The 15,941-nt window shown below is 53.5% G+C and overlaps 1 protein-coding gene across 2 annotated transcripts in view; it reads left to right on the top strand.

Moving 5' to 3' along the window:
- The window catches only part of HPSE2 (heparanase 2 (inactive)), a 299,278-nt gene that overhangs the window by 245,178 nt on the left and 38,159 nt on the right, over window positions 1–15,941 (top strand). For both annotated transcript variants that reach the window (XM_048857280.2, XM_048857279.2), the window contains exon 7: window positions 3,207–3,300. In XM_048857280.2, coding sequence (XP_048713237.1) covers window positions 3,207–3,300 — 94 coding nt within the window. The remainder of the gene's footprint in view (window positions 1–3,206; window positions 3,301–15,941) is intronic.

Genomic DNA, 15,941 nt, shown 5'->3' with positions numbered 1-15,941 from the left:
TTGTCCAGCACACTTGATTTCATTGCATCTTGTGTGTAGAATCAGAAGGAATCCAAACCTGGCAGACATTTCTCGTGCTGTAAAGACATTACAATTGCTAAAGTCACACATGGATTTTTAAAGTGCTTTTATTTACTTTTTTTAAGGCTTTGGATGGACTTGCCTAAGTTTGAACCATGTAAAAGAGGAATGGAAAAGACCCATTCGATGATTCAGTTCATTGTGGTGCCAAAGCAGGAGAGTTCCTGACAGTTCTTGGGCTTGGCCTAGTTTAGTTTTAAATCTGTATGTCCGGTTTCGGGTTCCTGTAGCATCCATTGCTGGAGTAGCTAAGAACTTTCCATGTGTCACGGAGTGTGGGGGAGTCCGGGCCCTGCCCCCCTCTTCCTGGGATCCACTGAGACTCTCAGCCAGCCAGTAAAACAGAAGGTTTATTGGACAACAGGAACACAGTCCAAAACAGAGCTTGTGGGTACACCCAGGACCCCTCAATCAAGTCCTTCTGGGGGAGCAGGGAACTTAGACCCCAGCCCTGGGGTTCCCTGTGTTCCTCCACCCAGCCCCAAACTGACACTAAACCCCCCCAGCAGGCTCCCTCCTGCAGCCTCTGTTCACATTCCTGGGCAGAGGTGTCACCTCCCCCTCCCCCTCCTGGCTCAGGTGACAGGCTCTCAGGTCTCCCATCCCCAGGGCACATTCCCAGGTCAACACTCCCCCCTCCCTGCTGAGTCACATTGTCACACCATGATATTAGATTTGCAAGAGGTCCCTAGTGAATGGTATGCAGTCTCCTGCTGGTTCCCTCCCCTAGTTAAATGTCCCATGAGATGAAGACAGTTCCACAGGCTTTCACAGAGGCTTTCCTGATATTGAAGCTCAATGTTTCTTTTTTTACTTTCGTCTCATTACTCCTAGTAATCTTCCCTTTTACTCTGCTAAATAAATCTTCTTCCTCAATAGTGTTTAACCCTTCATAGGTTTGCATCAAGTCCCCTTACTTACCACTCAGCCAAGCTAGACACGTTCAGCATTTTTCAGCTTTCCTCAGTAAGCAGTTCCTCCAGTTCTCTGATACTTGCTGTTGCTTTTCTTGGGACTCCAGCCAGTGTCTTTCTGATGATGTGGTGCCCAGAACTAACTGCAGTACTCTGGGACAATGGCAGAGCCACCTGTCCTCCCAGTGCCAGGCTGCCTATTCCCACCTCACTCCAGGATGTCTTCTGGGCTTTTGCAGCCCAAAATCAGATAGCTCTTTTGCTGCTGTATCATGTTACAGATTCATCAATAACATGCTTTCCTTCACGTCTAGGCCTTTCTATGATCCTTGCTTCCCAGACAGCTCCCTCCCTGTGAATACCTGCCTTTCACAGCTCAGTGAGCTGTATTTTCCAAGCTGGTTTTCACTCTATTTCCTGCCCCTGTCTCTAATCTCAGGTAATGTTGCTCTTTTTGTCACGGATGTTCATAGAACCTCCCCACCCATCATCACTTGTGAATACATTTGTGTGCCATTCCCTCTCTGTCCAGATCAGTAACGAAGGTGTCAAGTGACATCGATCCCTGCAGCACTCAGTAGACACTTCTCCCAAACTGCTGTCCATGTCCGTTAACATAACCCTTTGTTTGATCTTTCAGCTAGTTTTCAACCCATGGGACAGTGCTTTCATCCAAGCCAGTCTAAATGAGCTTTTCAGTTCAGTCCTTGAGAGCGTCTGTCCCTCACTAAAATTCAAATATCTGCCATTCCCGGGGCCTGCTGTTTTTGTAACTCACTTGTAAAAAGTATAGTCCCATGGGTACCGGCTATTCGTGGTCTGTTCACGGCATGGTCAGGGATTTAATGACGTTATTATTTAAGTGATGATGATATGCTGAGTGCCGTACGAAACACCACTGAGGACAGCCTCTGCCCCTAGCAGCTTGCAGTCTAAAGACACAGATAAGACAAGACATACTGCAAGGTCCCTCTTTCGCACTTCCCTTGCCTATGAGCTGCTGGAGTGGAGCAGGTGTTTGAGTGGCATAGGTTATGGTTTGATTTGTGGGCAGCACAGAGAAATAGAAGGGACCTGAAGGAGGAGAGGGACTTTTGGCTATAGGGCATTTACAATTACAAATCTGCTGTTAGGGTGACCACCAGGCCCCAGTTAGTCCTTGTCACTCTGTGTGGTATCGGGTATCCATCTTGCATGGTGTGAAATTGACCCCTGTGCTGAAGGTTTCTGCATCATAAGTCTGCTGGGCCTTGGCTGGGATGCCCGTGGTGCATAGACCTCACCTGGGCTCTCTTCATGGGGATGATTTGGCACACAGTACTTCAGTGTGCTCTCCTCTCCCCACTGCTTTAAGCACTCACCAGAACCTGGTGCCTCAAGCCACAGAAAACAAAATTTGCCAGTTTGTCCCTGGGCATCATGGACAGTGGACTGGCAGCAGGTGCAGCCTCTGGATTCCTGACGTGTATTGTACACAAGGCCTCGGAGGTGGAAGGTAGAGAAGGATGCTCGTATGGCCCTTTCCCTGGCAATAGTCTCGGTGAGCACTGGCAGCTGGCGGTTGGGTTTAACTGCTGTTCTGGGGGAGTCCGAGGACAGAGCACTGATCTTACGAAGAGAAGCCAGGATTCACACGGACTTACACAGCAGTTTGACATGGTCAGGTTTAGAATTTCCACCCCTCCGCTGCCAGGTGTTGCTCACTGTTCAGTGGGATATCTCAGAGCACTTCACAGAGAGTAATCCGTAGAACTTTACAACATCCCTGCACGATACGGCTGCCAACTCCTTGTCTTCTGACTTCCCTACGACGTATCTGCTACATGCCCATTGCCCTGTTATCTACCCTGAGTGTTCAGAAGAGTAGAGAGCGAGATCCCAGCTCCTCCCAGTAATTTCTGCTCCAGGTGAGCATTTGGCACTTCAGGTCCATTCACTCCATGCCTTGATCAAACTGTCACATACATATGTGACCGGGAGCACACGGAGGAGCCCAGCGACAGACATGGCTAGGGTTCAGTGCTTGGGAAGGGGGAATGAGGCAGGGGCCATCCCAGGTTAGGGACTCTTCCCAGTCCATGAGCAGCCTGAGTGAAGGAGCCATCTGGGTGTGGCCCAGCAGATGTTTAGAAGACAAGGTCAGGGACAGAGTTACTCCCAGCTCCTTGCTGTAGTTCCTGTCTGATTCTTGCCTTCTTATTCTCATTCCAGTTACTACATTGATGGCCGAGTGGCCAAAGTGACGGACTTCCTGAAAACACGCCTGTTAGACACGCTCTCTGACCAGATCAGGAAAATCCAGAAAGTGCGTGAGTGCCAAGGGACTGCGCGGGGTGAAAGGGCGACCCAGCTCTAGTGGCTGCGGTTTGGCACAGGCTTCTGGTCGGGAACCTGCACGACTGACCCTAATTGTGCGCACGTTTGGTCTCAGGAGTAGTGTTCAGCAGTGGAACTGCTGAGAGAGACGGGGCCTTGATCTTGGCTGCTCTTGAGTCTGGCATGTTTTCAGTTGTTAATCACCTGGCTCTCGCCAGGGAGGTCAGGAAGCCCCTGTGCAGGCAAAAGGGGCTGCGAGTCAAGCCAGGTGGTGGTCATGGGGGATGGCAGCTACCAGACTCTGACTGGGAAAGCTGACCAAGGAGCCGGGCCACTGGAGGTGGCCGAACTCCCAGCCTCCTTGCAGAGTGTGGCTAACAAATGGAAACCAGCCTGGGCTGATCAGGGGGGTAGCAGTGGAATAGCCCCTGCAGGGGACTCATGGTAGTAACAGGTGTGAAATGCTGAGTGAGGCCTGCGGGAAAGGAAGTAACACAGTGCATGGGACTTCAGAGGAGCAGAGCGTGAAATGGGCTGGGCTCAAGGGTACCTGGGCAATGCAGGGGGAGGATTCTTGGGGCTGCTGCAATTGTTGGCGTAGCGAGTGGGATGCTGCAGCAGGCGAAGGAATGGGTGGCAAAGCCAAACTTATTGAAATAAGCCATCTCTCGCAACTTGCCTCCCGAGACCCTGAAGGAAGCAGCATTGAAGTAGATACTGTGTTCAACAGACCACTAAGTTTCAGAGGGGGAGCCATGTTAGTCTGTATCAGCAAAAACAACGAGGAGCCCTTGTGGCACCTTAGAGACTAACATACCAATTTGGGCATAAGCTTTTGTGGGCTAAAACCCACTTCATCAGATGCATGGAGTGGAAAATACAGGAGCAGGTATAAATACATGAAAAGATGGGAGTTGCCTTACCAAGTGTGAGGTCAGTCTAATGAGACAATTCAATTGACAGCAGGATACCAAGGGAGGAAAAGTAACTTTTGTAGTGGTAATGAGAGTGGCCCATTTCAGACTGTTGACAAGAAGGTATGAGTAACGGTAGGGGGAAATTAGTATGGGGGAAACTAGGTTTAGGTTTTGTAATGACCCAACCACTCCCACTCTTTATTCAGGCCTAATCTGATGGTGTCCAGTTCTGCAGTTTCACATTTTCAAAAATAGACTCCAACGTGCATGGCAGAGTCCTCGTGACCCTGATCCCTGGGAGGCTGAACCCCAGTCTTGTTGTGGTCACTTAAGACAGGGCTTAGGGTGTCCCCACTCTGCGGTGATCTCTCCACACTGGCCACGTCCCTGCCCCACTGATCCCTGCATTCCGTTCAAACCACATATGATTTATTAAACAGCAACTGTAAGAAAAATATGGAAAAATGGAAAAGGTAAAGGAAAACAAGACCCCGCCCTGTGGGCACGGGGACGCACAATCCGTGTCTCTGGGCCATAAGGAAAGTTCCCAGTCTGCTCCTCACATGTCCCAGGCCCCCGTCCAGGCCCTGGCCATGCTGCGGTGACACCGCGGGCCAGACTCTGCTCTGGGGGTGGCCCCACGCCCTCAGGCTCTATGTGACAGGACCCTTCTCCCCAGCATTAGACCCCCTGTCAGGGTCACAACCCCCCTCTGAGTCCAGCCTGCAAGGCCTCTTCTCTGGCAACGTCTCCCTGCGCTGGGCCCTCTGCCCAGGGACCCCGTCTCTCCCCAGCCGCTCGCTGCGCTCAGCTGCAGGACTATGTGAGGCCCGGCCCGTGTCTGCTCCCCGGCTCCGGCCCCACAGCTCCAGGCTGCCCGTCGGTGGGCTCCGTGCTGCTGACAGACAAAACCTGAGCTCGCTCTGTGATCCAAGTGCGTGTTTGTGACCAAGGGGCTGCAATTCTGCCCTTCGCCAGGCTAGTGCTGGGCCTTGGTAGCACGGCGGTAACACCGTTCCAGCCGTTACTGCTGGCATGATTCTAGCACAAGTTTCCTTGGTCCTCATGAACAGCAATCTGTTTTCTCCCTGGCAGTCATGTGGTGACTGAGGGTGCTATAAACCCCGGCACTCCTCAGCCTGCTGCGTCTGAACCTACAGCACTGACCGGCTAGCACGAGTCTCAGGATGCCTGTCCTGTCCATGCTGGGCGGCAGACGGGGCTGGAGCGTGCTAGCAATGGCTGGGCGGGAAACGCGCTGAGCCAGGGAGCCAGCGGCTTCAACTGCAGTGTGGACCGGGCGTTAGCGCTGCGTGCTCAGTTGCGAGCCCCGCAATAAAAACAGGACACCTTCAAATGGGAGAATCTCAGCGAGGGGCTACGCCCTTGGTAAAGGGCCTGGAGGACGTGTTGTCTCTCTCTTCCGTCTAGGTTTTTATACCACTCGTCACTGCTCTGCCTGACTATTGCAGTTCTCATCTGGAGAGACTGTAGGGATGGGAAAGCGACTCGGAGAGAACACGGGGAAGGGACTTGAGGGGCCGTGCAGCAAAGTGGAAGGGACAATCGCTGACCATGTCAAGAAATAACCCTAGCGTGCTCCTGCCACTGGAGGGTTTGGTGGTGAGAGCCAGTGAAAGGGCACAAGGAGCCAGTGAAAGGGCACAAGGAGCACAAAAATGCTCCTGGTTCTTTGGCGTTTGCAAACATCTCATGACCACTGCCTGGAGGAGCTGGGAAATCTGGAGAGAAGGCTCCGTGCTGAGCATAGGAGGGTGTTCCTGTCATGGGAGGGGAGCTCCTGGCTGTCTGAAACGTCCGTCACAGGGACCGTGTGTATCACCAGGATGCTGGGCTGGGCACAGGCAGGGAGGATGAACGGCTGTGCTGGGTATGGGTGCAGGGAGGGACTCATTCCCTCTTTGCGAGGGAAGGCTCCAGGGGGCCGTCAGAGGGAACAAATGGCCACATGGAGTGAGAAGGTCAAGGGAGGCATTTTCAGAGGTGGGAAACAGGATCCAAACCTGAAGAACTGTGGTGTCACCGGAGAGCTTGGGCAGCGATCCCAGTGGGGCTGGCCCAGGGAAGGAGCTGAGGAGGGGGCCCAATCTGAGAGAAGCTGAGAGTTGGCAGACTTCTCACTCTGAGCGGGCAGGGACGAGGTGACAACTGGTAGGGGACCAGTGTGTTACAAGGGGGAGTGCTGGGCCCCATGGCCTCTGCTTGTTCAGACCCTTTCTTGGGTTCCTGCTCTGAAGATGCTGGATGCCCTGTTGCTGGCGTGTTCTGTACCGGATGGGAACTGTCTGCAGCGCTTGCCTACATGCCCCGGCTGTGCTCATCACTCGACCCCTTAATGCTCTGCCGGGTGCGGCTGAGGTTCGTTTTACACAGTGCCCCCTAGCGCTGAACCCTACACAGTGTTGCATGCCATGACAACTGCCCCAGCATCGCTCCTCTTTGCAGCGTGAGCAGCCACTGGGGGTAGGCGCAGGGCCCTGGGAAGGCCGGCAGGGACCGGGGTTTGCAGGGGCCTGAGTCTCGGGAAGCCTGGAGGAGCTGCTGGGGCTGGGGGAAGGAGTCCTGTGGGACTTGCAGCGCAGCTGAGAGCACGCAGAGCTGGGCGCTAATGGGATGCAGCTTCACTGGGAGCGAGTGCATCCTGCCGGCTGATTAGCACAGCTGGGCTCAGACACTCTCCTGTTTTATTGCTTCCTCTCTGCTCAGGAAGGTGGCGGGCTTAGATAATTATAGGCAGAATGCCAGCACCTCTGGGCCTTCCGTCAGGGATGCTGACTCTCACAGGCTGCGAGGGAAGCAACTCAGCGCTGACGTCCTTAACATTTTCCTGGGAGCCCAGTCCAGCCACGTGTTCCATCCGCCCACACTGGCCCAGGAACAAAAATGCTCCTGGTTCTTTGGCGTTTGCAAACATCTAGTGACCACTGCCTGGAGGAGCTGGGAAATCTGGAGAGAAGGCTCTGTGCTGGGCACAGGAGGGTGTTCCTGTCATGGGAGGGGAGCTCCTGGCTGTCTGAAACGTCCATCACACCTCACATCTCTTCGGGGTTTGTACTGATACTCCCAGGAGCTCCTTAGCCCAGGGCTGGCGGGACTTCTCCAACTCTACCCTTGAGGGCAGCGGTAGTGGGGTAGAGAGTGAGCCGGCCCCTGGAAGGGGTCCCCTTGCTGGCTATAAACGCTTCCCTTCGAGTGTTCCCATCCACTCCAGTGATGTGGCCAACAAAGCAGCTTCCGCACGGACGTTGCACTGACTCATCTCCAGTCCCCGGGCACCCCTGACTTTCCTTTTCCTGCTTCCTGCTCTGCCTGCGGCTCAGGTCTGATACAGAAGCTCCGTTTCTGGGGGCGTTGTCACTTGCGCTTGGGCTCTCGGGCTCTGGCACCCTGGGATTTGGGACCTAAGCACCTGGGTTTTTCCCGTAAATTGCTGCCTACTTGGCCTCCATGTGGAGCCTCCATTCCTGTCACCTCGGTGCCATCACAGTCTTGGGACTCCAGGGACGGCATGTTTGCGGCTGGCTGGTGCCCGGGCAGGGGTGCTCTGGTGCCACAGGTCTACTCTGCACCCTGCTAGCGGAGATGTTAGCGTCTCTTGCATTCGGGCTCGGTGTCTGGCTCAACGTTCCCGGGCTGCGAGCATTTCTCTCGATACACAGGGACCTTTCTTCCCCCCGAGATGCCAGATTCTGCCCAGAGAGGAAAGGCTGCTCAGAGCCTTCAAGCCCTGCCAGCATGGCACCTCCTCTCTGCTCAGACATGAGCAGGGTGAGGCCGGGCATCCCTGGTGCTGCAGAGGGGAAGTGCCCCCTCAGGTCTGCTGGCGATGCAGCACAGAGCCAAACTGTGTCCCCCACCTTGTAAACAAGCTTCATGGGCAGCCTCCCCCGAGTCCTGGAGGGGTGGGGGTGGGCAGTATGCCAGCAACAGAAGTGGGGAAGCTAAAGAGAGAGTCAAGGCCTGAGGAAATGCTGTTCTCTTGCTGTTTGATCTGTGACAGCAGGAAGCTCTGTCCTTGGGGGCTTTGACTGTGTGACTCAATCAGCCTTTTTGTCTCCTTTGGGCCCAGCTGAGCAGAACGTCTCCCATTGCGGCACGTGATCTGTGCTGTGTTGGGGAGGGGCAAGGGTTACGCTGACCCTGCGCAGGTGCACGGAGGGGTGAAAACCAGGCAGCGTGAGATGCTGTGAGGGGCCTGGAGGAGGGTGGTGTAGCTTGGTGTGTTGAGACAGGAGGTTGCTCAGACCTGGGGTAGAGCTATGGAAGGAGATGCGGGGAGCAGGGCTGGGCGGTGATGGAGGAAGGGGTCCAGTTATCTGGAAGGTGAGGGCAAGGACAAAAAGAGATGGGGAGGCAGCGCAGGGACCCAGAAGTGGGGGTGGGGGAGTGACATGGTTGGAGCAGCAGCAGGGTGTTGGAGAGACTGATAGGAGCAGTGAGTGAGAGATGGGAAAGCTCTGCAGGGAGAACATGGGAAAGTTCTGGGGGGGTTTATGAAAAGCCTGTATGACTCAGTTTCCCACTCACTTTTGTACTGCCACCAAAGGGGTTAATTTCTTTCCAGAGACGGGGGGCTAAATGATGAGTTGACCAGGTGTGGATCATGCCAGGTTGGTATGAATGGACTAACAAGAACTGTGAGCATGTGAATGAAGCTACCATGGAGACACCATGGTAATGACAGCCAGCCCAGAGGATCTGTTGGATGTGGATGGACAATTACCTGTCTGACCACAGCCCGTCCCCTACCTGAACCCGTGCGTCAGGGGGACGGGCAGTACGCATGAAAACAGCATAACCGAGACGTAAGACAAAGGACCAACCCCAAGGCATTAGGAAGGGGGACAGGAAACCGGCTCTCCAGCACTTCCAGCAGAGTAAGGCCAGGGCGGTTAGCTGCAAGCAGGCAGCCTGCCTGCCCGTCCAGTGCAACGTGGGACTGCCTAACTGAGCAAAGAGAAACTGGCCAGTTAGGCCGGGGCATTTCCACTCACTGTCCCTAAACACTGAATTCCAGCTGACTAATAAACACGGGTCATGCTTAGAAAAATCTGTCCTGGGTCGCTGCAAATGCCTGCTGGCCGTCTGGCTCCCAGGAGGGGCAGGCTCCAAGCTGCTAAGCTTTCTGAAAGAGCCCTGGTGAGGCCCAGAGGTGCTGAGGTCAGGAACCCAGGCGTGGAGTGATGGAGCATGGAAAGTGGGGTACGTCTATACAGCATTGTGGGGCCTCCCAGCCTCCCCCTGAAGCCTGGCTCGACAGGCCTGGGCTAGCGGGCCTCTACCTAGAGCTCTAGAAACAGCGGTGTCACCAGTGCGCTGAAGTTGCAGCTCAGGGTCTGACGTCCGCGCCCTCCCGAGGCTTCGGAGCCCAAGCTCCCGCCTGAGCTGGCAGGTGGAGGCACGGTCTACACAGCTCTTTCTAGAGTGCTGTGTGAGTCCCGCTAACCCAAGTCTGTCCAGCCAGGTTGGGATGCTCGCTCCCGCCGGCTCCAAAACACTGGGTAGATGTATCCGTGAGGGCCCAGGGCCTAATGCAGCGGTTCCGGAACGGTGGGTCGCAGCGCATGGGGTCACAGCGATCCCTACTCTGCAGAGGGCGTCGCTCTGCGCCACAGAGCATGGCCTCACAGGCAGGGCGAGTGCTCTGCAGAGCGACGTCTCCGTGAGCCTTGAGGCCGCGCTCTGCAGGGGAAGCTATTTTGCGCTTCAAAATGGCGTCCTCCCTGTTCCAGTGGGCAGTGCTGTCACGGCGTCCGCGAGCCCCTGGCCTGGCATTGAAAGGGGGAGGCTCCCCGAGAGGCACAGCGCAACCTGCAGAGACGTGACGCCCTGCTGGGGCTCGGCTCGGCTCCGGAAGAGCTGCCTAGGGCCCGATCCTGCATTGGTGTAAATCAGCGGCTGCAGCGGGATGAGAACAATGCACAATCCGGGGTCTGCCAGGCAGGGGCAGTAACAGCCCAGGAGCGCCAAGTAAACAAGGGAGAGCGGGTTTAACGCTAAGCCAGGCTCTCGGAACCAGCTGACGAGGGGCGGCTCCTTTGCCAAGGCCCGGGTGCCCGACCCCTGCCTGCGGAAGATGCCGTGCGACCGTTGCGGAGTCCTGGCACCAGCTGAGGACAGTTAGTTCCAGCCACGACGCCGAAAGGATTGGCGCCCCTCTCTCCCACTGGAGGAGAACAGGCCGTCAACTGAAGTAGTAGGAGCCAGTGAGGCCCTTAAGACGCTGACATCTTCCCTTGCTCAGGCCCTGCTACCAGCCTGTTTATTTGTCCCCTTCAATTGAGTGTTGGGAGCCACTCTAGCTGGCCCAGAACAGCAGCCATGAGTGAAAGAAGAAAACGGCGAGCGGGAAGACGGGGCGGGGCAGAGAGGACGCGCAGGGAAACCCTAGGCACTGGGGTGCAACGCCTGAGGTAGTACAGAGCCGAACCCCAGGAGGGAGGGCAGTGTGGATTGCGGGTGGGCAGGCGGTGTGCGGGTGGTCTATTAGGAGCAAGGTAGGAATGCCACCTGCTTCCAGCAGAGCTCACCAACCCCATTCACGTCGTCCTGTGCCACGTGCCTGGGAGGGGATTCACCAGGGCGAAGGGCAGGGGGTGGTGCTGCCCTCCCCCCGCTGTGAAGTCGCTGGGGGGGGTGGGCTGAACGGGGCTGTGCCCCTCCCTCTCTGCCAATGCCAGCAGCACTGGCCTTACCATGAGGCGAACTGAGGCGGCCGCCTCAGGTGTCAGACTGGGGGCGCCCCTAGGACCCCGGGTGTAGAAAATGGTGTCTGCTGCTGGTGAGTCTGGATTCTCTCTGCTGGAGACGCACAGAGATGTGGGAAAGCTGGGCTGGAGGAGGGGGGCACAAGAGACAGAACAGGCAGGCAGGAGACAAGGGGAGAGGGAATCACAGAAAGCAGCAGGAGATGCAGGGAGAGAGAGGAGGAGGAGCCTCTTAGGTACCTCTCTAGCCCCCCCAGGGCCTGGACTGATTAACCCCAGCTTCTCGGGGAGCTTCCTGTTCGCTGCTGCTTCCCTGAACCCACTGGAGGAGAACAGGCCGTCAACTGAAGTAGTAGGAGCCAGTGAGGCCCTTAAGACGCTGATCTCTTCCCTTGCTCAGGCCCTGCTACCAGCCTGTTTATTTGTCCCCTTCAATTGAGTGTTGAGAGCCACTCTAGCTGGCCCAGAACAGCAGCCATGAGTGAAAGAAGGAAACGCCCCTCTGGGGCAGCATTCAGAAAAAGAAAGAAAGCAAAGGAAGCTTTTCTATCTAAGCAGGAAGGAGCTCTCCTGAGATACACAGACACAAATGTTCACGGTGAGCCTTCTGGCCCCAGTGAGGACGTGAGTGGTGAGGAGATGCCTGATCTTCCAGTCAGTCAGAGTGCAGGTGACCTGGCAGCTGCTGCAGCATCCGTATCTTCACCGCAAATGGATGTAACCATGCACAGTCCTGAAGAAAAGTGTGGATCAGAGAAGAGTGTGGTGGAGGCGCAAGGAAACAGCAGCTGCTGAGTTTAGTTCCCTAAGTCTAGAGGATCCAGGACTGTGGACCCCCCTGAGCAGTAGCCTGAGGGACTTCCTTGTACTGCACGGGCCACAGCAAGTGAAAAACTTCATGTTCCCCAAAGACAATGAAAATAGAAGTTTCCATCCAGCACATTACTGGCGTGAAATCCCCAGTGGTGACAAAGTGGAGAGGCCATGGCTTATGTACTCAAAAACCCAGAATGCTGCATACTGGTTTTGTTGAAAAAACTCTTCCAGTCTAATGTTCCAGCCACATTGGGTTCTACAGGAACAAAGGACTGGAAACATTTGGCTAGAAATCTGGCATGCCATGAGAAGGCAGCAAATCATAGAATCATAGAATCATAGAATATAAGGGTTGGAAGGGACCCCAGAAGGTCACCCAGTCCAACCCCCTGCTCGAAGCAGGACCAACTCCCAGTTAAATCATCCCAGCCAGGGCTTTGTCAAGCCTGACCTTAAAAACCTCTAAGGAAGGAGATTCTACCACCTCCCTAGGTAACGCATTCCAGTGTTTCACCACCCTCTTAGTGAAAAAGTTTTTCCTAATATCCAATCTAAACCTCCCCCACTGCAGAAATCACCAGAGAGCATTCCACAGGTGGAAAGAGCTTGAGATGAGACTAAGGTTAAAGGCCACCACAGATGATCAGCATCAAGAGAAGATTGCATCAGAGTCTCTTTACTGGACAAATGTTCTGAAAAGGCTCATTGCCTTTGTGAGAATGCTTGCAACCCAAAACCTAGCCCTGCGTGGCACTTCAGATCAGCTGTATGTGCCAAGCAATGGAAACTTCCTTAAAATTGTGGAGCTGATGGCTGACTTTGATGCTGGACTCCGGAGCATCTGAGTCACCACCCAAGAGATGTACACACACCACTACCTTGGAAAAACCATTCAAAATGAGATCATACAGTTACTGGCAACAAAAGTCAAACAGAAGATTGTGGCAGATCTGAAGTCAGCAAGATATTCCTCTGTTATTCTGCACTGCACACCTGACATCAGCCATACGGAACAAACGACTTTAATGGTGCGTTTTGTAACAACAACAACAGAACCTAGTGAAAATGTCCCTGCAGTGGTGACTGTCAGAGCATTTTCTAGAATTTATTGACATTGATGATGCTACAGGAGCTGGTATGACAAATGTGCTTCTTAAAAAGCTGGAAGAGACGGGAATTGCGATAGCTGACATGAGAGGTCAGGGCTACGATAATGGTGCCAACATTAGAGGAAAGAACAGAAAGAGTGCAGACACGGATCCGAGAGCTAAACCCTCGAGCTTTTTTTGTCCCATGCAGTTCTCATTCATTGAACTTGGTGGTCAGTGATGCAGCATCAGCTTCTCGTGAGGCTGCTGAATTTTTTAATGTAATTCAAAGCATCTGTGTATTTTTCTCTTGTTCAACTCATTGATGGCAAATTTTGAAGCAACATCTGGGAACATCCTCTCTGACACTGAAACCACTGAGTGCCACACAATAGGAAAGTCGTGTGGAGGCAATAAAGCCTATCAAACACCAAATTGGGAAGATAGATGATGCCATAGTTGCCATTATGGAGGATAATGCTATAACAGGAACTGTTCGTGGGAGAACAGTGGCAGAGGGAAATGAAATCACCAGAAACATACATAACTTCAAATTTCTGTGTGGCTTAGTGTTGTGGCATGACATACTGTTTGAAATAAATGTTGTAAGCAAGAGACTCCAAGGTGTTGACCTTGATATATCTGGAGCAATGGAACAACTGGACAAAGCAAAATCATACCTACAGTTTTACCGGTCAGATGAGGGATTTCAAAATGTTCTGAAGAGTGCACAGAAGTTGGCAGAGGAACTTCACACTGAAGCTATTTTCCCACCCATTCAAGAGTACAAGAGTCACCGAAGAAGACATTACAAGGCACGGGATAATCCCATAAGAGACCCCAAACAAGAATTCAAAGTTGAATTCTTTAACCAGGTGCTAGATTGTGCAATACAGTCAGGTGAAGAACATTTCATGCAGCTCAAGGAACACAGAAGTATATTTGGGATGTTGTATGATATTCCAAAACTCCCCACTATACCTGAAGAAGACCAACACCAGCAATGCAGGGCACTAGAGACAGTGTTGATGACACATGATGACATGCGCGATATTGATGCAAGTGATTTAGGGGATGAACTGAAAGCCCTTTCAAGATACATTTCAGCAGGATCAACTCCAAAAGCTGTTCTGGAATATATGTGCACAAATAAGATGACCACCCTCTTTCCAAATGCTTTTGTTGCTCTGCGCATACTTCTAACACTTCTTGTAGCAGTTGCCAGTGGAGAACACAGCTTCTCCAAGCTGAGGTTAATAAAAACACATCTACACGCCACAATGACACAGGAGAGGCTGGTCGGCCTTGCAACCATCTCAACAGAGCATGAGCTGGCCCAGACTGTGGACCTTCAGGAAGCAGTTCAAATCTTTGCAACCAAGAAGGCACGGAAAGCACCACTTTGATTATTCAAACAGATAAAAATGCCAGTGTTTACTATGCAGACAAGAAAAGTTATATTTGCCGTTCAGACATTTGAAAGTTAAGTGTTACTTAAAATTTTTGAACAAGGCATTTTAAGCCGTTAGTTCTCCGTCATTGGGGTAGGTAGCAGAGCAGTACCATGAGAGGAGTAGAACAGAAAGAAAGCAGAACTGAGACCTTTCAAAGTTTTGGCCCAAGTGAAGGGGCATGGGGGTGTCATTTGAGCGCCCAGCCTCAGATGCCAAAATGTTGTGGGCTGGCCCTGAGTGCCAGACACTTTGGGGCTGCATCAGACAGGTGTGAATAACACCTTCCTGTGAAAGCCTGTGTCCTGCAGACCCTGGAGAGACCCATCTGGACCTGTGAGACCGCTGTTGCTGCAGCCCAGCATTCAGTGAGTGTGTGGTCCAGGGGGAGGGATGGGATGAAGACCTGGCTGGAGCCCCTGGCTCAATCTGCTCTGCTCTGCCCTTCTTCGAGATCCTACTCATGGTGCGCCCATGTCCCCGCACAGGAGTGGGAAATCTTTCCCTCAGCAGTGTCCACTTGAACGCTCTCACACGTGTTCCCCTGCCCCCCGAGAGCATGTGGGGTGGGGCCTGAGAGACAGCTGGACCTTGTCAGTATCCCTTCGCCTTAGTCAGCTCGTTTAGTACTCAGTAGGGAGTCTGTTCCATAGCAGTGAAAATGAGTTCTCTAGATCAGCTCTGTCTGCCCGTTGGCATATTCAATCTCTCTCGCTAGGTAGTAGGTAGTTGGTAGGGCTTGTTAGGCCACAGCCTCACTCCTAGGGCTTTAAATCACGTCCATTGTGTACAGGGGCAATTGCTCTTGGAGACAGACATGACCTGCGTTGCTATTTCCTCAGAGAGCCATGTACTGCCAGCGAGTGGGGCAGTCAGTGAACCCACACACACATTTAGACAGTCTAGGCTGAAGATTTTTCTCATGGAAAAATCCATGAGAGCAACCTCTGATTCTGAAACTCCTTGAGAGCAAGGGACAGTGCCGCTTCCCGATCCGGCCAAGCGGCCAGTGCTCCAGAGCAGTCACCGATCATTCCAAGCATCTGAGGTTCAGAAAGACCTCTTATATCCGGCAAGAGCTTACCGCAGCTTGCAGAGGTCCTGCCAGAGTGATCAGAGCCCCTTGCTGCCCACGAGAGAAAGCAGTGGCGCTCAGGAGGTCCATGCCTGTGCCGCGTAAAGAAAGGACGGCGAAGCACGTAGCAAAGGACTCGCCGTCAGCACTGAGGCGCTCTGCCCCTCTTGTGCTGAGACTGGCTTCGGCGGCATCGACCCTTACACCAGCAGCACTAGCTCAGAGCTATCCCAGCACAACTGCAAGCAGCCTCCAATGCCTCCGCTTGGCTCTGTCCACCTCAGTGCCGCAGCGCATCAAGCCTGCCTCGAAGTGCTCAGTACAGAGAGACTCATTACCAAAACAAGCAACTTTGCAGACTTCAGCTTCCACTTCCGCGTCGGCAGTGTTGGTACCACCTGAGGCATCCTTTGTCACAGGAGGAAATCAGGATTACTCCTGAGCCAGAGTCACCTACTGTACAAGCCTTTCCTGCCTCAGTTTCCCCAAGATTTTCAGTGCCACAGTGGACAAAAATACCAGTCATGAAAATTGCCTTAAGACCTCCTGCTTCTG

This window comes from Caretta caretta, chromosome 7, assembly GCF_965140235.1.
Source record: "Caretta caretta isolate rCarCar2 chromosome 7, rCarCar1.hap1, whole genome shotgun sequence".
Taxonomy (NCBI): domain Eukaryota; kingdom Metazoa; phylum Chordata; order Testudines; family Cheloniidae; genus Caretta; species Caretta caretta.
Note: the sequence above shows the minus strand (reverse complement) of the source record. Positions and strands in the feature narration are given on the sequence as shown.